This window comes from Colletotrichum lupini, chromosome 8 (genome assembly GCF_023278565.1).
Source record: "Colletotrichum lupini chromosome 8, complete sequence".
Classification (NCBI taxonomy): domain Eukaryota; kingdom Fungi; phylum Ascomycota; class Sordariomycetes; order Glomerellales; family Glomerellaceae; genus Colletotrichum; species Colletotrichum lupini.
In genome coordinates, this window is record NC_064681.1 from 239,052 (window position 1) to 258,222 (window position 19,171).

Sequence of the window (19,171 nt, forward strand, 5' to 3'; positions counted from 1 at the left end):
TAAAACCTACTTTTTTATACTAAATAAAAAGGAGGATCTTAGTAGGTACGATAGCTAGCGACTTAGAAAAGTAATAGTAATCGTTAGAAATAGTAAAAACAAGAGTAATAGCGAGACGGCAAGAGGAAGCGGGAATTTCCTAGACCCTAATAAATTCGTTAGGTAGTAAAAGTACGGATTTGCTACGACCCGCGCGCGGATTAAATATATCCCTATTAAAATTAAATACGCTAGCGATTATTAATACGGGCATAAGCTAGAGTACGACCTTTAGTAAGTTAGGGTAAAGAAGAAGAGGACGAAACCCGATCCTAAATAGAATCCTAATCCCTTATAAATAAGTAAATATTAATTTAGACTATTAGGGGACGTAGATATATAGAATTGCGAATTAGCTTAATAGCGAGTAAATTAACGCGGTATTAATTTATTTAACTAAGGTTTATAAGAAAAAGGGGCTATAGGGGTAACCCCTATTTTACGAGATCGTAGACGACCTTAGCTACTAGCTAAATAAATAGTTCGCGAACGTAAGCTTAGGAATTATAAAAGTAGTTAATAAATTCCTCTACGGGCGAGGGGTATTATTAGCGTAATTATAATCGCGAGAGCTATACGAAATACTAATAGCGATAATTATAGAAGAGGAATTCGTATTATAGAACTAGGTATAGGTTGATAAAGCGTATAATCGCTTTAATAAATTTAGAAAAAGGGTAAACGACCTAGATTTCCTCCCTATAATTACTAACGAAAATCTATTGTTATAAAAAGATATACTAAGGTAAAATATAGTATTAGAAGTACGATAATCGATAATTCTGCCTATTTCGATCTATAACTTATTACTACTATTAATACAAAATTCGGCGCCGATCGGCTAATAAGAAAAGAGGTAGACGACCCGAAGTTACTAATAGTACGTAGCGACGCAGGGTTCGTATATAGATACTAAAAATCTAATAGTAAATACGAGGTAATTTATAGACTTTAAAAAGATCTTTCTAAAAGAGAAATTATACTCTAGGGGGAAGTATAAGGTCTTATAAGAAACTTTAATAATGTTTTATAATTACTATAAAAAAGTCGGAATTAGGGAATATTAGTACTATTTAGTAATTAATATCGTACTCGTAGGCAAAGCCTTTAATTACTATTACGAAGCAGTGCGTAATCTCGATCGAAACGACTTTTTTAGTATAATTAACGTAATCCGAAGCTATTTCGAGACCTACGATAGGAACCTAGAGCTCCTATTTAAGCTACGAGCGATTTTTTTTATATTTATAGCTAGGATAATAGAGGGTAAATTACGAGTAAAGATCCTCGAAAAGCTTATTAATCGAATCGATAAGCTAGCGAAAACCTAGCTAAATAAGGAGATAAACGAGCGGAAAGTCGGATATTTTTATACCGTAGTCTAGTATATACTAGAGGTAAAGATTACTTTATACTAAGTACCCGAAGACTACGAGACGCTCTACTCGAGGCTAAGATCTAGTTTTAATATTAAAATAAGAATACTATGCTAAACCTACCTCTAAGTATATAACGGCCCTTATTAATAATATTAGGTCGATCGAACGTATAATAAGAAAGGAAAAGAGGCTAGATACGGTAATCGCTAGTAAAGAGGCTTAAATTTATTAAATAAGTAGAGATTTAACTTACGGGTAGGGTAATAAAAAAAGTAATACTATATTTATAAAAAGGATAAATATTAGTTAAGTAACTACTCTAAGGAAGAGCGTATTAAATTATACGAATAGTATAGAAAGTCGAGGGTAGTAGATAGTAAAACTAGCCCTCGTTAGTTTAACTAATTCCTTATTATATATAAGGGCAGATCTGGGGGTACGGAACCTAGTAACGGTAGTTAAAATAGCGGCCTAAAGTATATACCCCCTATAAGAGATTCGGAAAATAAAGAAGATCTTACCTCCTATACTAACGAATTAAATTACGACGAAATTAACGATATTAACTACTCTTTTTTTACCCCGTTAGCCTCCGGAAGATATACGAGGCTAAACGAATAGAGGGTAATAAAAGCTCTTAATAAGTAGGCTTTTATTTACGAATAATAAGAGAAGGTCCCTTAGACGACGGATACGGAAGCGGCCGAAAGGGCGAATTTAATAGGGCTAAAGCCTATTTTCTTAACGATTAAGGAGAAGACGCTATTTTTTTTAATATTTAAAAAAAAGGAACATAGTACTAAGTAAATCTAGGGATAGTTAGAGGGGTCCTTTTTATACTACTTAGATCCCTCGAATACTAAGCTTATATAGGCATTCTATACGAGTAAAAAGTACGGCCTAGATAATTTCTATAGGATTATCCTAGATACTAGGGTATCGTAATAATTAACTAAAGGAAAAGGGCAATTCTAGGTATTATAAAAGATTGCGCTAGTAACGCTTAATATATTAAGGGCGGGTATTATAAGGATTAGTTTCGGCCTAAGTAAGGAAATCGTCGCCCTAAGTATAATAAAAATAGAGACGCACTTCGGAACGATAACTTTTTATATTTTACTTATTAATACCCTATTTCTCTTATATCTAAAAAATATAGATCGACTAGGTATTATATTCGATAATATAAAGAATAGAATCTCTAGTAGTAAGTACTTTGAGGTAGTCGAACGACGATAGGGGTATGCGTTTATAAAGCTTACTAACGACACGAAGTTAATTAATTACCTAACGAAAAGTAAGCTTAGAAAACTATACTAGAGATTCGGGTACCCGTTAGTTACGAGGCTATATAACCTCTTAAAATAATTAGGTAATAATAATATTAAAATAGGGGCGCTAGAGTAGTTAACGAAAGTATACTATTAATACTAAATAAATGCGCAGAGCCTACGTAAATTTAAGTTTAAATTGCGTAATAAGCTTAACTTTAACTAGGAAATAGTTATCGATATTTTTTATTTAAATAGTCGGCTAGTACTATATATAATCGACGTATCTATATTTTTCTAAGTAGGGCAATTCCTCCGGGATCTATAAGTAAAAATAGTATAGGTAGCCCTGCGAAAAAGCTAGATCGATATATACTAGGGACCGCTAAACGGCATTAGAACTGACGCTAGTACTAGCTTTAAATTAGTAGAATTTAGGGATAATACGACGGCCTACGGTATATAAATAAAAGTCGTGCCCGTTAAAGCGTATTATAGTATTAGAAAAGTAAAAAGGGCATACTAATAGTTAAAAAGGGCGTTTAGAATTATTAAAAAGGAAAATCTAGATTTTACTAACGACGAATGCCTTTAAATAGTACTTAAATACTATAACGATACTATGGGGCCTAACGGACTTATATTAACGCTATTAGTATTTAGAGTATATCTAAGAACGACCTTAGCCTCGCTACTATCGCTAGGTATAAGCTAACGAGCCTAAGTAATTAAAAACGTAATGCGGGTACTGCGCGAGGTAAGCGTAAAAAAGTAAGTTAACGAGGTAATTATTGCGCGTAATAGGCCCGACATAGGAGATAATCTAGATATACTACTAAATTCGGATATATAAGTATAGCGCGAAATTACTTAATAATAGACTAGGCTATATAAGTTAATTTCTATTAACGAGCGCTCTTATATAGTTATAAGAGATCGTAACTAACTACTCGAAGTATTAATTATAGTAGTTAGACCGTACTATATAGATCTTAACGAGGTGATTTCTAACTTATAAAAAGAAGAAGAGCTAGGGGAAACTATATAACCCGCAGTAGAGGTATAGGAAATTATCCTTAACGAAATCGTCGTAGTAATATTAATAAACGACGAGGAAGAGGATATTACTAAAAGGGCACTAATACTACTAGCGAGACGTCGTAAAAGACTACGACGGCAAGCCCTAATGCGGTAATTTATTATTAGTAACGAGGTAATTAATATTTTTTATATAGTAAAAGAGAAAGCCGATTTCGAGCTAGCGGTTAAACTACGTAAAGAAGGTATAATTATAACTATTAAAAAGCTATATAAGGGATTAGATCTTATCGAAGTAGACACTCTTTATAATCGAAGGGTCTATTAATTTATCCTATATAACTTAAAAAAATATATAAACCTCCGCATATTTAAATTACGAATAGTTCGTAAGATTAAAGGGAAAGGAATACCTAAGCCGTACGAGAAGTTTAGATACGTAATTTAGGGGTACGGTAACGTTAAAAAGGCGACGCTATTTATATAATCGCTTACTATATAGCGCTATAGCTAATAATTAATAATAGTACTAATGGTATTATTACGGAAGAAGGGATACGAGATTTAGAGCCGTAATATTACCTAGGCCTATACCTAATCGGCCATAGGGCTCATAAGGAAAATCCTAGCCTATTTACTAAAAGAAATAGCTAGTAAGTACCCAGAAGGCACGATTATTAAAGTGCTTAAGCTACTATATAGGCTCGTAGAATCGGGTACTTATTAATAGGCTACTTATTACGATTTTTATATTAATTAACTATTAATAGTTACCTCTACGTATAACCTATACTTACTAGTCGCGGAGTACGAAGGTAACTAATTTAGGATTATCGAAATATAAACCGACAATATATTAAGCCTATCCGATATTAACTTTATAAAAAAAGAGGATAAGGAGCTCTAAAAAGCGGGCTTCGTAGTAAAGCTAAAAGAGGTCCTTATAATAAATACCCCCTTAGTATTTAATAATAAGATTTTTATAATTAAAAGGGAAACTGTCGTTTTTTAATAAAAGGGGTAGAGTAAGAAGATTAACTTTATCGATCTAAACGTAACTAACGTTAAGAAGTAGTATAAGGCTAAGCTCGCGCGAGGGGTATATATTATAAGTATTTATTAGCCCGAGGTAATTTTCAATTATATTAAGGTAGTATAGGCTATAGATCTAACTAAACGAGATATTAAAGTACTTAATAAGCGGCTTAAGTAGTAATAAACGAATCTCGATCGAGGTCTCGTTTACTACCCGATCGACCTTATAATTAGTAAGCTCTACGTCTTTATTAATAAGTTATTTACGAATAATAACGACCTTACTTCGTAATTAGGGTATATTATTATCCTAGCTAACGAGAGTATAAGTAAGAGCGAATTTACTATATATAGTAATATAATCTACTACTTATTAACTAAAAATAAGTAAGTAACGAGAAGTATATTAGTATTAGAGGTCTATAGTATAGTTAACGGCGTTAACCTCTCTTACGCGATTTTAACGACGCTAAAGAAGATTACCGATCGAATTAGCCTTTTACCTATTTTAATAATTATTTATATAGATTCTTACTCGCTATACGAATGCCTCGTTAAATTAGGAACGACGAAGGAAAAGAGGCTTATAATTAATATTATAGCCCTTAAGTAATCGTATAAAAGGCGCGAGATACTTAAGATCTATTAGATTAATAATAAAAATAACCTCGTAAACGCTTTTACGAAAGTAGTACTAAATAAGGGACTAGAGTAATTCGTAAGTAGCGGAAAAGTTATTATATAAATAGAGGGATAGGTTATATAAAAAGAGTAAAGAAAAGGGGGAAAAGGAGACGACTTAGTAAACGGGCCCGAGGTCGAATTATACCTTTAACCGTAGCGGTTAAATCGATAAAAGAAAGAGAAAGTTAGTATCGGATTAGAAGTCTAATTTAACCGCGGTATATAGCCGACTATATAGGGGCTAATTAGGGGCCTTATTTACGATTATCGTAGCTAGCCTAACCTACGGTTAGAACCTCCTTTTTATACCTACGACGCAGATATTTATATAGTTCAATTGATCTCTTCGTCAACTACGGTTCGAACCAACTACCCTGTAATAGGGATACCAACAGAAGGATTGTTCCGGCCCAGATTGGGGATGTCATTGGTACTATCAACATATTTGCTCCAATGGCGTTCATGACCGGCACCGTGATGTTCTGTTGGATTGGCGTACAAAACACGACCGGGCTATATGTCTGGACTGCTTTTTATGGCTTTGCTGTTGGCGGAGTTCAGTCACTGTTTCCCTCCGTGCTCAGTAGCTTGACCACGGACCCTCAAAAGCAGGGTACGAGAATGGGCATGGTTTTCACGGTGGTCAGCTTCGCATCTCTCACCGGATCGCCGATTGCAGGAGCCATTATCGATGCGATGGGGGGCAAATACGTTGGCGCACAAGCATTTGCCGGTTGTTGCATGATGTTGGGAATGGCATTCGTTCTTTCTGCACGGATTTGCAAGACACGGAAGATGGGAGCAGGGACATTCGCTTTCATCAAGGTTTGATATGACCTCTACGAGATCCTCATCGTGGACTTCTAGGGTGTGGAGCCCATGAAGCCACGTTGATATCGAATACATCAATGCCTTTTCCAAGGATCTTCTTTTGTGGTACACAGTATCCAGATAAGCCTCATTGCATGATCTTGAAACGATTGCAACACCACGTGAACACGGCGATTGCAGACCACTTTGAACTTTGGTAGTTCAAGTTCTTTCGAATTGTACACGTACAGACCATTCAATTGAACTAAGGGCACAATCTGCGTCATGTCTATGTGTTATTGTTACGGTCTAAGCTCGAGTGGTGGATGCGGACTAAATACCCGTATTCTGCCATGGCTCACAGCGTGGTTCCCGTATAGGTCTACTCTAGCGCCTTTCCTCCGCAGAAACCCCATTCCAGAAATCATTACCTGTTTAGCTTAGATTCTCTATACGGGAGTCATCTCTACGTGGCCTTACGAGAGTTGGGTTCTTAACAGCGATGGATCACCGTGCTATGAAGGTCCATACATGTATGTTTGACTTCAACCCTGCAGTTTCGCAGAGGCATCTTCAGTAGAAGATGTCTACCTAAGTCAGGAGATTTCAACCGGAAGCCGGCACACTACTCAAGTAACAATCTTGCCAATATGCATTACTCATATCGATTCGAATTTTATTCATCAACTCTCAACAAAATTTCAAGATGTTTTTGAACCATCATTGATCAACTGACTGTCAGGATATGATACTTCCCCTTCTCATGCAAGTACCTCGCCTGTGAGGAAGATAGGTTGCTTATCGGAGAAGTTGGGTACGTCTCCCATGATCCCACCAGCTTCGGGCCCGGCGAAAGCCGTTTTGATCTGCTCGATGTTGTCCCAAGTGACAGTTGATCCGAAGGCGTACAATGGCTGGGTGCCATCAGCACCCGGTTGAAATTTCGTGACCGACCACGACGTGACGCCGTACTTTCCCCATTGCTCTTGAATCAATGGCATATGCTTAGTGGTGTAGTAGTCGATATCGTACTTGGCATCCGGATCGTTGGGGAAGACGACGGTAATAGTGACGGTCATAGTGATCGATGTTTGTGACGTCTGAAAGAACTGGAGGTGTGGATGGTTTAATGTTCAGAATCGACTTTTTAGATATATAGAATGATCGGCGGGAGTGTCGGGGAGAGGATAGAACGAATGCGGGATAAGCTCGGAATATGAGACGACACAGGGAAATCGGTACTTATACCTCAAGCTCTCAACCGTCTTGCTCGGAGAAAAAGTTCTCTCTCGGATATAAGACATGTCCAGATGATACCTACACCCTGGAATGTCAGGACATTTCTTGTACCCGAAATGCATGGCGCGAGTAATAAGACGCCGTAAACTACTTTGGGTATTCCTTTCGTTCCATGAACTAACACTGCGGCGATGCCGATGGCTGATAAATGGCCGTTGTTCCGGGAGATGGGCTGTCCGTATGCGTATTTAAGTACGCGATAACTTACGCCCATCCCTGGTCATTATCGCATTCTGTCGCATTCAAGCATCGTCTTTCGGCAACCCTCACTCTGTGGTCCTCCCTGATTCCTTACTCCATCCTGATTCCTACCAGCCATGTCGACTAGGCCCAAGCTTCTCGTTGTCTTGACATCTCAGGATATCCTACCAACTCGTGAGGACTTCAAGACTGGATGGTATCTTCCCGAGTTCGTTCACCCATACAACGCTCTTGCCCCTCATGTGGACCTCGTCATCGCTTCTCCTAAGGGTGGTGTTGCTCCCCTCGACCCCTACTCCGTTGAGGACAGCAAAGACGATGTAGAGTGCCAGAGATTTCTGAAAGACAAGAAAGATCTTTGGGAAAAAGCTGAGACCCTGTCGTCTTTTATCGGAAGGTCTGCCGAGTTTGCCGGCGTGTTCTACGTTGGCGGACACGGGCGTGAGTAGGGCTCAGACCAAAATGGCCTCATCAAAAGCTTACACAGATCTAGCCATGTTTGATCTCGCCGTCGACCAAGTCTCACATTCTATCATCCGAGAGTTCTACGAAGCAGGCAAGATTGTCTCGGCCGTCTGCCATGGCCCCGGCGCCCTCGTCAATGTCAAGCTCACAAACGGGGAGTACTTAGTCAAGGACAGCGAAGTTACAGGATTTTCAAATGCTGAAGAAGACGCCTATAGCTTCACAGATGCAATGCCATTTCTTCTAGAAACGGAGCTCAGAAACCATGGCGGGAGGTACGTGAAGGCGGATCAGCCGTTTGGGGTGAAAGTCGTGACGAGCGGCAAGGACGGACGCTTGATTACAGGACAGAATCCACCTAGCGCAGGGGTTATTGGGGACGTATTGTTGGAAGCCATCAGAAACCAGTAGAAACTTGAATAACATATCGAGCACCCTTTGCTTGGCGCGCTCATTCGCGAAACCTTGAGACGTTTAACATTGCATAGTGAGCGAAGACGAACGAGCATGTGTCGCCAAGATAACACATTTTCCTAGCTAGAGCTAGCGTGAGAAGTATTGCAGGCATTTCGGGGACATTGTCTTGGCCTAAACAAATGAAATTATCCCAGTACTTTATGCTCAGCTCTCTACGGATAGTGCCTCGACACGAGTCGGGCAACTAATTAAGGTAGTAAAATACGGGAATCAACTCAGACAAGACCTCCACAAATTTAGAGTTGGGGGACCGGAACGCTAGCCCGTTAAGGAAAGACCCAGTATTAGGAAACACACAAAGACGACAATGGGACGACGTGCCATGAGACAACCCCAACTTCATTCATCCCTTAGCAAAATGGTGCAGAATCGCCAAACCTGCATCTCGCCATAGTTACAATCGCAGAATTGGACACCTTCCAGAAGCTCGTTGCTTATCCGCAGGCTTCGCTTCGATATTCGCACATTTGTCGGATTATTTAGGCACAAATTGTGGAATGGACCCCTGAGGTTTAGACCGATGGTGAACCGAGGGCGTCTTTCGCCGGCATGCCTTCCATGCAGGGCAAGGAAACTCAAGGCAAGTTCTTTGGACCTACCGAGCATTCAAATTGCATACTTTCTGCTAGAAAACCTCCTTTGACTAACAGTTATTCGCCGCTAGTGTGATCTTCAGCCAGATAGGTGTGGCCAGTGTGCCAGGGCTAGAATAATATGTCATGGATATCGGGACCCTGACGCTATCCAATTCCGTAATGAAAACTTGTCGGCAGAAAAAAAGGTGACTGCATGTCGGAGCCGTATGCTACCTGCAGAAACTCATCCAGCCACTCTGGAGCTGAGCTGGGATACGCGAGCACGATACGCATTCTTCTCGACGTACATCCAAGGCTTTACTCGGAGCATGGGTGAGATAGCTTACCATTACCGGAACGCACAAACACTAGATCATCTTTCAGCGGGCGTCGAAGCAGCCAGTCTGGCTTTTTTGGCTGTTGAGCTCGACAGCCCAAATCTTCTCCTCCTGGCCAACTCAAGTTACGTCACGGCCATCCGGCGACTTAATCACACTCTCAGCTCACTCGATCCTGATGAAGCGGAAAGAGCTCTTCAAACCATCCTGCTGCTAGATATGTACGAAAAGCTTGTCCACCGGGATTCGGGAAAGTCTCAGGCATGGCTGAGTCACGCACAAGGTGGCTTGTCACTGGTCGGCGCCCGTGAGACGAGTATTGTGTCTACCCCAACAGGCTGCCAAGTTGCAGCTCGACTTGTGACGGCAGTGACGGTGAGCTGTGCCACAGTTGGAGATAGAATACCTCCAGAGCTTACGAAGGCCCGTCGAAATATTGGCTATCGTGTCAAGAGCGTGAAATGGACATTTCTAGGTGTCCTCGCGCAGATTGTCAACCTTAAGTCCGATATCGTTCACGGGAGAATCTCAACATTGGACCTTCTTGTCAAGGCAAAAGGTCTCGACGAAAGAATCGATACGTTGGACAAGGCCCGCCCACCATCCTGGAAGCCAAAAACCATACAAGTCACTGCAGATGAGCGAGTCCTGGGATTATCTTATGACATCTACCCGGACCACTACATCACTCAAGTCTCCAATGCAATCTGCACCATCCGCCTCATTCTTTATCACCTTCTCAAGACTTACGTCCCTGAGGAGAGTCGCCCGAAAGAGAACACCTTTCATGGAACGAATCGCGACTCGGTCAATCAGATGTGCGCCTCAGTGCCTCAATTCATCTTACCAGGAGTACACAAAACAAATTCGTTGCCTTTCTCGCCTGTACAACGACTTCACTGCAGCACTTTCCTGGCGCCCCTTTATCTAATCAATCAAGTATCAGAAGATGAGAAAGTAAAAGCTTGGGTGCATCAATGTCTGAAGTTTATGTGGCAATCTGGACGACTCAAATCAGCAAAAGAAATACTTTATGTTACACAAACAGCACCAGACCTAGATTACTGGACCGTGTTTGCAATGACCGGTAGCTACGCGCTTGGAGCCTAGCAGAATGATCCTGGCTCTTGGATACCTCCTCAGTCATGAATAAAATGCAGAATGAGAAAAGTTCAGTTGTTCATCTAAAATAAATAAAACCTGTGTGAAAGAAGGAAATCCAAGCGTCCGCATCAATTCGAGGTCTTATCTGCAACAGCTCAATGGAAATCTTGGCCAAACTCGATTCATTATCGATGGGTGCGTATGAATCTCTGTCTATTCCTCTAATCCATCCAATGATATAGTTGAGTCAACGACAGTCCTTTCATACGGAGTCCATTGTAAGCCCAGAATCTCCTTCGCCCGGGACGTGTTGTATCCAAAGGACCTTAAAGCCGGACTGGGCGCTCCTCCATAGCTACCAGGCTCTGGTAGCTTTTCCCGCATTGAAGGGAAGCTGTTCCAAAGTGCATTCGCCATCTCTTCATTGCTGTAGAAGCCGGCTGTTGTGAGAAAACGCTTGCCTCCGGCGCCCTGGACCTCCATGGCCCTTACGTGTGCCAGGGCGACGTCACGGACGTCAACCCAGAGCGGCAAACCTGTGGGCGGCAGACCTGCCTTGTGCTTTCCCAGAATGACTTCCGCCAGAAGCTTGTTCGAAGTGTTGATTGCGGAGAGGGACTTGACCGGCAATTTCACGGGACCATAGATCATGGGCGGGCAGATTGTGGACAGAGTAAAGCTTGGCTGCTCGGTCTCGATAAAGTTCCAGGCCGCCCTTTCGGCGAAGACTTTTGAAGCAACGTATGCCATCATGCCATTCGAGTAGGCATCTTCAAGAGTCACTGGGCTCCAGTCTTCCTCTGAGTACGTCTTTTCTGCGCCCATTGATGCAAGCCCAGGATTCAGAATGGCTGCGAAGGAGGAGGTCACGACGACACGCTTGACATTGGGGCAAGAATCCTTGATCGCCTTGAGAACGCCTGTTGTACCAAGGACAGCTGGATCAATGAGATCTTTTTTTGGGTCGGTGACATTGTAATGGAACTATGCATTGTTTAGTAGGAAGTTTACAAGACGGTAAAAGTCAAGTTTCCCGGAGACTTACTGGGCTTGCCACGTGTATCACAGCTTCGAGTCCAAGAGAGCTCAGACCTTCGAAAGCCCCATGCGCCGCAATATCTGGGACAATCACAGTGTTGAAATTGTCATGAGAAACGTCTGTGTAAGCATCCAGTACCGCTTGAGCCTTTTCCTGAGATCGGACAGTGGTGATAACGGAGTGACCACGCTTCAACAGAGTGTCAATGACATGACCGGCCACGAAGCCAGTGCCTCCTATGTTCCAAACAGGTTTTTCATTAGCCTAAGGTAATATCACTCTCATCATACACTAAATCGTACCGGTAACAAGAACTTTCGTCATGATTGTGTGTGATAATAATGTAGGAGATGGAGAAAGTGCTCGCGTTGCGTTTGTGGATGGCTTGTATGATCGAGAGACGGAACTTGAGAAGCAATCGTGAGGCTTTTTCAGCAGTTTATAAGTCGACTGCTTTATCATTCGCCATTGTAATTAAGCCATGCGTACTTCCTGATGAAAATCAGGAGAATGGTAGGCGTCAGGTCCGGATGACGAAGCAGAGTGAGCCCAGCAAGCAATGGACCTTTCTCAGTGGTTCGACCTTAGCTTCCATGAGCTTCCAAGACATTGCAGAATCAGTCATGAATCTTGCAATTACGGAGTCACTGGCCCTGGAATACCCCTACCATCAGCACAAGGTTCGAAATGGCTTGTAGGGCGTGATGAATGCCGTAACGCTAGCCATTTCCGGACACGGACATCGTTTTTCAGAGCGAGCTAGGAACTGGCGGGTGGGGAAAATAGTCCGGCGCTTCGTGTCCGTGTCGGTAATACCACGACATTACTCAAAATGGTGCTGACAGTTAACTCCATTAGCTCCGATATATGGTTCATCGCGGTTGACTTACATTGAAATATCTCAAGACCACGTCTGATTTCAAAGCAAGTAAGTTTATCAGAAGAATTAAATACGTCGGCGCGCCAGATTACAGTCATTTGAATTACCACTTCAAAAATGAGTTAGATATCATACGCATTGCATCCTAATCTCCCGGCCTATTTAACCGCCACTACAAAAGTTCCCGTCGGACTTCATTGGTCTCGAAGTTGCCTCATAGTCTTTTCGTTAACTTCATCCCAACTAGGGGCAAAATGGTGGGAGGCTTTGCACGAGATGCTCCTAATGGGTTCGAGAACTACATTCATAAGGTAGCCATTGTAGAAGTAAGTTTTTCCGGATACGTTCTGCATGTGGATATGAGCTATAGTTAAGGTAATAACTTGCAGGCTGGCGGTAACATTGGGAAAGCCATCGCAGAGGAACTCCTAAAGACAGGGAAGCATACAGTGACCGCCATCACGCGTAAAGAAAGCACCAGTACCCTGCCGTATGGTGTCGAGAAGGCTTTAGTCAATTACGAGGACACAAAGTCTTTGGTCGCAGCTCTCAATGGCCAAGACTTCCTCATCATCACGCTTTCACTGAGCGCTTCTCCGGGTACTCACACGTCTCTGGTTCAAGCTGCTGCTGAGGCAGGCGTTCCATACGTCATGCCTAACGGTATCAACGCACACAGCGCAGCAATCAGGAAGGACATTCCTGTCACAAACGCCGTCATGGAGAACATCGCCGAGGTTCAGAAAGCGGGCCTGACTTCGATCACGCTGATGAACGGGTTTTGGTACGAGTACAGCCTCGTCGCTGGTTCAGCCACCTTTGGGTTCGACTTGAAGAATCGTACCATCACTTTGTATGACGACGGTGACCAAGCTATCAAGGTCTCTACATGGGCACAATGTGGTCGCGCCGTGGCATCTATGTTGAGTCACAAGATCCTCCCCGAGAACGCCGACGATAACTCGACAACCATCTCCCAATTTCATAACAAGACTGTCTTTGCGTCAAGCTTCAAGGTCAGCCAGCGCGATATGCTGGAGAGTGTCAAACGAGTGACGGGGACAACGGATGCTGACTGGAGGATTGATCATGAGACAACCAAGAAGAGGTACAATGACGGTCTTAAAGAGCTAAAACAAGGCAATCATGAGGGCTTTTATAAGTTGATGTACGCCCGGGTGTTCCAGCCGACCGATGATGCGGACTTCCAGTCTGACAACGATCTTTTGCAACTGCCAATCGAAGACTTGGATGAAGCTACGCGCACTGCCGTATCAATGTCGAGAGCCTCCGCAAACGATAGCGAGGCCAATCGGCACTAATCACAAAAACGCTCGATATTACTTACATCTGATTCCTTTCGCAAACATCCTCTACTCGAGATCTTCATCATGCCCCCTTCTAGAAAAAGTACACTTCACCCTACCATCACATTTGTCATTCAATCTCATAGTTCAGAGAGAAAATCATTTGCCAAGGGCGGCTTGCTTCTCTTTGGCTGCCTTCTCCGCCTCAAGAGTTTCTGCCCAGGTCATCTTGGATATGCGCGGAGGAGGGTCTCGTTGTCCCTTGGAATTCCGAGGGACACTACTTGCTGCGACACAATCAGGGCCATCGGAATGATAAGAGCGGCTATCAGCTTGAATGATATTAGTGGCTTAACACATCAAGAGAGATTCGATGTCTACAAACCCATTGTGTTTGTAACAGACAATGCCACCTTGTCGGCCGTCTCGCCCAAAGACTTCAACTAGATAACGTCAGCACATGGAGGGTACAAGGTTGCAACCAGTCCAAGAGCGTATATTACTTACGAAGCCCATGTTTAGAATAATGCAGATTCGGAAATTAAAGGATGAGATGGAATTGTACTTGATCGCACAATGCGCCGATAAATCGGTGAACGTGTGGGCAAGGTCGTCTCTTATCTATCCAAGTTTTGTTTCGTGGTTTCCTGCTTTCGACGACTATCTTCTAGCAAGCCGCACAGCCGCAATGCTACGCACATCGGCTAGAAAACAAACCATTCGTCGTCAATGACAGGTTGCGTCATTTTTGGGCGCATCCGACCACCTGAGCAACTGGCTATTGTTATGCCAAGGGGAATTTAACGCCAATTCAAGTTTGGAGGCGCTGCGCCGCTGACACTTGGCATAATCGCCATGTGAACAGCCAGGAAAGAAGTGAATGGTGGGATTGATGTTCGGAATTTGTCGATAGGCTCCCAAGCAAGGTTAGCCGATACGCCCGAGTTATATGGCTTACTGTGCTCTCCGCCCCCAACCTCCTTGATAACGACACCTTCAATTACGTATGACGTTTTCAATTCTGACATCCAGGAGAAAAGAAAAGAAAATCTGTCCCTGCCCAACCATGTTCCTTCTACCATAGTATATTTAATTGCCTTTGGTATAATCAACCTAGAGGTCTTGAAAATGAAGATTGAGATGTCTGTGCTAGTCAATGTTTGTCGGCATTTCTTCGGCAGTATCAGCTCGATTCACGGTCACGACAGGGGCGATACTACCTGCGCCTAGTTTCGATGATTCCCAGCGCAGTCTCTTTTGAATAAAGTAAGCCGATTCGTCTTGTGCGAAATACTGACGAGCGGATTCACTTCTTTGGGACAGGGGACGCGACTATCATAAGGAAACCAACAAAGCAAGAAGGCGCGGGCATGGGTGACGGCAACGGTCGCTTCAACGATGTTGTTCGCAGCTCTGAATGTAGTTGAAGACAGTGTTGGCTGGACTTGAAACTGTATCAAATCAGTCACTCAGTACGAAAATTTGGACTTGGAAGGGTCGCTAGTGAACAAAAATGCCAACATAGAAAGGCCTGGATGCTATGTGGTCGACTCATAGCTGAAGTTCGTTTTCTTCACACAACGTCACCTACAGTACTTGACCATTGCATTCAAATTGAGAAGACGAATCTGGTTTTATGAAAGGGAGATATTTGCTGGGAAAGGCTGAGATTCTGAACAGTTCTTGAGAAGAGGCCAACAGTCAGACTTTGGAATATTAGTCATACCGCCATATCCAGTAGTATTGCGATACTATAGGGATATAGAGAAGATCGTGGTGTTCCGATACTTTTTCGTGACAGTGGTTTTCTTCATGGAATAATTACCTGAACTTACCTGCCGGAAAACGGCACAAATGAGGATCACGGCAGCCCTACCACGAAATCTCCTCGTTTTAGAAAATCTAGTCTCGTCAGGTTTCAGTGCAAGCCGGAATTGCCGCATGAAGAGTTACCGGTGCACTTGCCCACGTGCTTGATACTTCCTATCTATCAGTGCCCCCATATTTGCGACATTGTGAGGTTTATGCTAAATCAGAGTAACAGGGGTGGATTACTGCAGGCAACAACTCTCGTCTCGGTGTAGTACGTTACATCGCTGCGAGATACATGAAGGTATCTACATAGGTATGCGAGAAGATACATTGTTTTTGGTGCACTTTATGACGCGAGACTGCGTTTCCAATTCTCTAAGATACGTGTGAAGTGTTGTCGGGCATCAGTCGCTGAGAATTTCATTGGCTCTGATTTCTGCTCGCCGAACATTGACAAGACTCAATCCGGCCTTCTGCATCTCGAGAGTACGTGTCTACGTGAAAATACCGTGTCATAAGTTCTCGAAAATCACGCAGAACGCTTTTCAACTAGTAATATCAATTTTTCGGCCCAACCTTATTGACGCCCGCTTGCAATCAACTTGCACATCTCGGATTCTCGGCGACACCAAGTCGCGTCCTCATGCCGAACAATTGACCGAATGTGCGAATAATGTCGATTGAAGGCGATCATTTCCCCCCAAAAGAAATTGCGTGTTGATCCTTTGATCTGCAGTCTTTCCGTGGTGGCCTTTCCGAGGACGGACTATCGTTGACAAGCATTGTCAGAAGAAGCAACAGGACGTGTACTTTCCAGGCTTTGGGCAGCGTGGAGCACCTACCTGTAGGTAGCTCAGAGTAATTGATTTCATCTCTCTTCACAATCTCAGCGAACGAGTATGACGTCTGTTCCCTCAACCCGGGTCGCTCCTGTCGGATCAAGTGTGACTTGAACTTATCAAGTAGGTAGTTCATTTACAGAGGCTGTAGTTCACCATGTCAAGTCAGAGAATTCCAGGCTTTCAGTACCCGTGTCTTGAGTTTTCATTTTGACTTCATCTCTCATACGAATCATCATACATTCCTATCCAATGTTTGACTTCGGTTCCTGACTTTTGGGTTGTCTGAGTCGTTGAACCTCTAGTAAAGCCTACCAAGGTAGAGTTGCTGTAAAGGGCTTTATTCCCGCAATTTGGCATTGACTGTCATCTCCTTTTTGGGAAAGATCTTCGTCTTTAAGTTTTGCAATTGGCATCCCGGGACTTGGGGTTGTTGAATCGAACATTCCCTCTGCACCACTTATTGTATTGCTCCATGTGGTCGTTTCCAAGGGCGAATCCCCTCGCGCTTCTCCAACATGCGGTGCAATATAACTTCTCAAAGCGCGGGGTGTACTAAGTCTCTGTGCGAAAATCTCTGTAGTATAAGCGAGCATTTACCACGAACGTCTTAGTTGAGATCTATTGTAATTACTCGGCGCGCACCTTGATGGCACCTTCTGCCGTGAAGCCGAGAGAAAATACTCGGCTTCACGGCCGGTGAGTGGCAACACTTTCTACGCAACCGTCAAACTCGACCAATCCAGCAACACCGACTACCGTCCGGCGAAATCACGTCTGATTGACCTTGACCCGAGGGCCTGGAAATAACGGAGTTGAAATAACGGAGTTGCTCCGCCTTGGTCGATTTCGCTGCACGGGCAGCCGTATACGGCACTACCGGCATCGTGAGCGGTAGAAGAGAAAGCTCCATGGCTGCCCCGGACCCAGCCTCCAAAGACGCAATTGAGAAAAAGAAATTTTCCACCCAATCACGAAAGCAGCATCAGACTCACTTGCGCTAGTACACTTAACAGAAAGGATTTGAGCGAAATTGGCGCTGAAGATCGAAGGGGGTTGGAAGGTTTGAGGCCGGTGGAGATATTGGTAGAAATTCTATTCCGAATTGATATGTGATAGTACCACCCGATTGACTCCATGTCCAACTTGCTCCAGGTTCCAACTACCGCAAGGATCTTCAGGGTCTCTTGTCGAGTCGACTCATTAGACTTTCCCATACTGATGAAATCACCCTGACAGCCACGTCAGCCTTGTGGCATATCGGATTGACCCGAATGAAAGCGCGAGCCCAACTCACGGCATGTTCCGTGGTGTTAGTTGCGCCTGGACTTGTTGCATCAACAGACTAATTCGTAACAACCAGAGAGGTACTGGCTACCTAATGTACAACAGATCGACTACTCGATCACATGATTAAGTCCAAGTGCGATAAGGTTGATAGCATCACCCACCCACCAGCTCCATCTCCATATCGTACGCTGTCAGAAATGACATGCGTTTAGCGAACAGCAAACAACTCGCACCAAGCTTTCAACCCGCGGTGCCAAGATGGGCAATAACCCTAATCAATGACTTCCTCCGCGTTTTCAATAACACTTGTGGCTCGAGTTACGTTATAGCAACTCGGTTGCTCCCTTCTGCTTTGTGTAGAATCTTGTGACTTGTGATGAAATATATATCCACTGGGTGACTGGTCGCCAGTGAACTGTTGAAACTCTAATTAGAGTGTCCCATGGCATAAACTAAGCAGTGTCTCTCGACGGCGGTGAGTACCCGGGCCCGTGCTTTTATATCTTGCCTGCCGCGCTGGAATATGGGATGTGGGCGGGATGACCCTTTGTCGTTATCAGAACCTTTGAGCACGTTTTTCATTTGGCAAATCACTTCATTCTTAGTCGGATGTCATACACACGAGACGTTTATTTATTTGTTTATTTATACTATTTTACGCCGTGATGTCCTCAAGTAAGGCAAAAGGCAACTATATCGCGTTAAAATTATAAAACCGTATACTATGCCCCGTAGAGCCTATATAATACCCTCCTATAAAATAATATAATATATACTCTAAGATTAACCCTTCTACCTAAGCATGGCCCCCTATAATATCTTATAACCTAGGGTAAATATACCCGGCGAGGTTCGAGCATTGCGCTAGTAATATAATAGACTAACTAAGTAGTATTCTATATATTTATAAAAAGACCGTCGTCGTACTATAATAAGCATTACTACCCGAAGTAAAGAGTCTAGCTCCTTTAGTAAATAGAGGAAGAGTAGTATAGTATAAAGTAATAAGGTAAGGGGAGGAGGTATATAATATATATTATATTATAAGGTAATATAATATGTTATATAGTGAGGTAAAGTGTTAATATAACGTAAATAAAGAGTAATACTACTATTAATACCGCTATATATAAATATAAGCTTCGCAAGGCCGACGGGGTATATAGCCTATTACGTATCCTAGTTAAATAAGCCGTATCGACGTGCTCGCCCTATAAAATTAATATTTACTAGGGGAGCTAACGGCCGTATTAATAAACCTACTATAATAGGGGGGTTTAGCTTAAAAA

General features: G+C 43.0%; 8 protein-coding genes across 8 annotated transcripts; 5 read left to right on the forward strand and 3 right to left on the reverse strand.

The window, feature by feature from the left end:
- Window positions 1–2,423: 2,423 nt before the first annotated feature.
- Window positions 2,424–2,657, forward strand: CLUP02_14552 (uncharacterized protein; the record flags this gene model as incomplete). Its single annotated transcript, XM_049293479.1, has 1 exon — window positions 2,424–2,657. A coding segment is annotated over one exon (234 nt), but the record flags the coding sequence as incomplete, so codon positions are not given.
- Window positions 2,658–5,899: 3,242 nt separating this feature from the next.
- CLUP02_14553 (major facilitator superfamily transporter) lies at window positions 5,900–6,277 on the forward strand (the record flags this gene model as incomplete). The annotated part of the gene is made up of 1 exon (XM_049293480.1): window positions 5,900–6,277. The coding sequence occupies one exon, from the start codon at window positions 5,900–5,902 to the stop codon at window positions 6,275–6,277; it is 378 nt and encodes a 125-aa protein (XP_049150626.1).
- A 740-nt stretch (window positions 6,278–7,017) lies between these two features.
- Window positions 7,018–7,335, reverse strand: CLUP02_14554 (ethyl tert-butyl ether degradation EthD; the record flags this gene model as incomplete). Its single annotated transcript, XM_049293481.1, has 1 exon — window positions 7,018–7,335. One exon carries the CDS (start codon window positions 7,333–7,335, stop codon window positions 7,018–7,020), a length of 318 nt encoding a protein of 105 aa, XP_049150627.1.
- A 351-nt stretch (window positions 7,336–7,686) lies between these two features.
- CLUP02_14555 (ThiJ/PfpI family protein) lies at window positions 7,687–10,721 on the forward strand (the record flags this gene model as incomplete). The annotated part of the gene is made up of 8 exons (XM_049293482.1): window positions 7,687–7,729; window positions 7,803–7,831; window positions 7,891–8,197; window positions 8,250–8,628; window positions 8,710–8,732; window positions 9,026–9,167; window positions 9,232–9,363; window positions 9,497–10,721. The coding sequence occupies 8 exons, from the start codon at window positions 7,687–7,689 to the stop codon at window positions 10,719–10,721; spliced, it is 2,280 nt and encodes a 759-aa protein (XP_049150628.1).
- A 207-nt stretch (window positions 10,722–10,928) lies between these two features.
- CLUP02_14556 (ketoreductase) lies at window positions 10,929–12,078 on the reverse strand (the record flags this gene model as incomplete). Its single annotated transcript, XM_049293483.1, has 3 exons — window positions 10,929–11,699; window positions 11,761–11,990; window positions 12,057–12,078. The coding sequence occupies 3 exons, from the start codon at window positions 12,076–12,078 to the stop codon at window positions 10,929–10,931; spliced, it is 1,023 nt and encodes a 340-aa protein (XP_049150629.1).
- Window positions 12,079–12,888: 810 nt separating this feature from the next.
- Window positions 12,889–13,956, forward strand: CLUP02_14557 (CipA protein; the record flags this gene model as incomplete). The annotated part of the gene is made up of 2 exons (XM_049293484.1): window positions 12,889–12,960; window positions 13,024–13,956. 2 exons carry the CDS (start codon window positions 12,889–12,891, stop codon window positions 13,954–13,956), a joined length of 1,005 nt encoding a protein of 334 aa, XP_049150630.1.
- A 144-nt stretch (window positions 13,957–14,100) lies between these two features.
- On the reverse strand, window positions 14,101–14,330 carry CLUP02_14558 (uncharacterized protein; the record flags this gene model as incomplete). The annotated part of the gene is made up of 2 exons (XM_049293485.1): window positions 14,101–14,273; window positions 14,327–14,330. 2 exons carry the CDS (start codon window positions 14,328–14,330, stop codon window positions 14,101–14,103), a joined length of 177 nt encoding a protein of 58 aa, XP_049150631.1.
- A 164-nt stretch (window positions 14,331–14,494) lies between these two features.
- CLUP02_14559 (uncharacterized protein) lies at window positions 14,495–15,609 on the forward strand (the record flags this gene model as incomplete). Its single annotated transcript, XM_049293486.1, has 7 exons — window positions 14,495–14,539; window positions 14,678–14,724; window positions 14,811–15,009; window positions 15,095–15,191; window positions 15,265–15,344; window positions 15,415–15,444; window positions 15,499–15,609. 7 exons carry the CDS (start codon window positions 14,495–14,497, stop codon window positions 15,607–15,609), a joined length of 609 nt encoding a protein of 202 aa, XP_049150632.1.
- Between the last annotated feature and the right edge of the window lie 3,562 nt (window positions 15,610–19,171).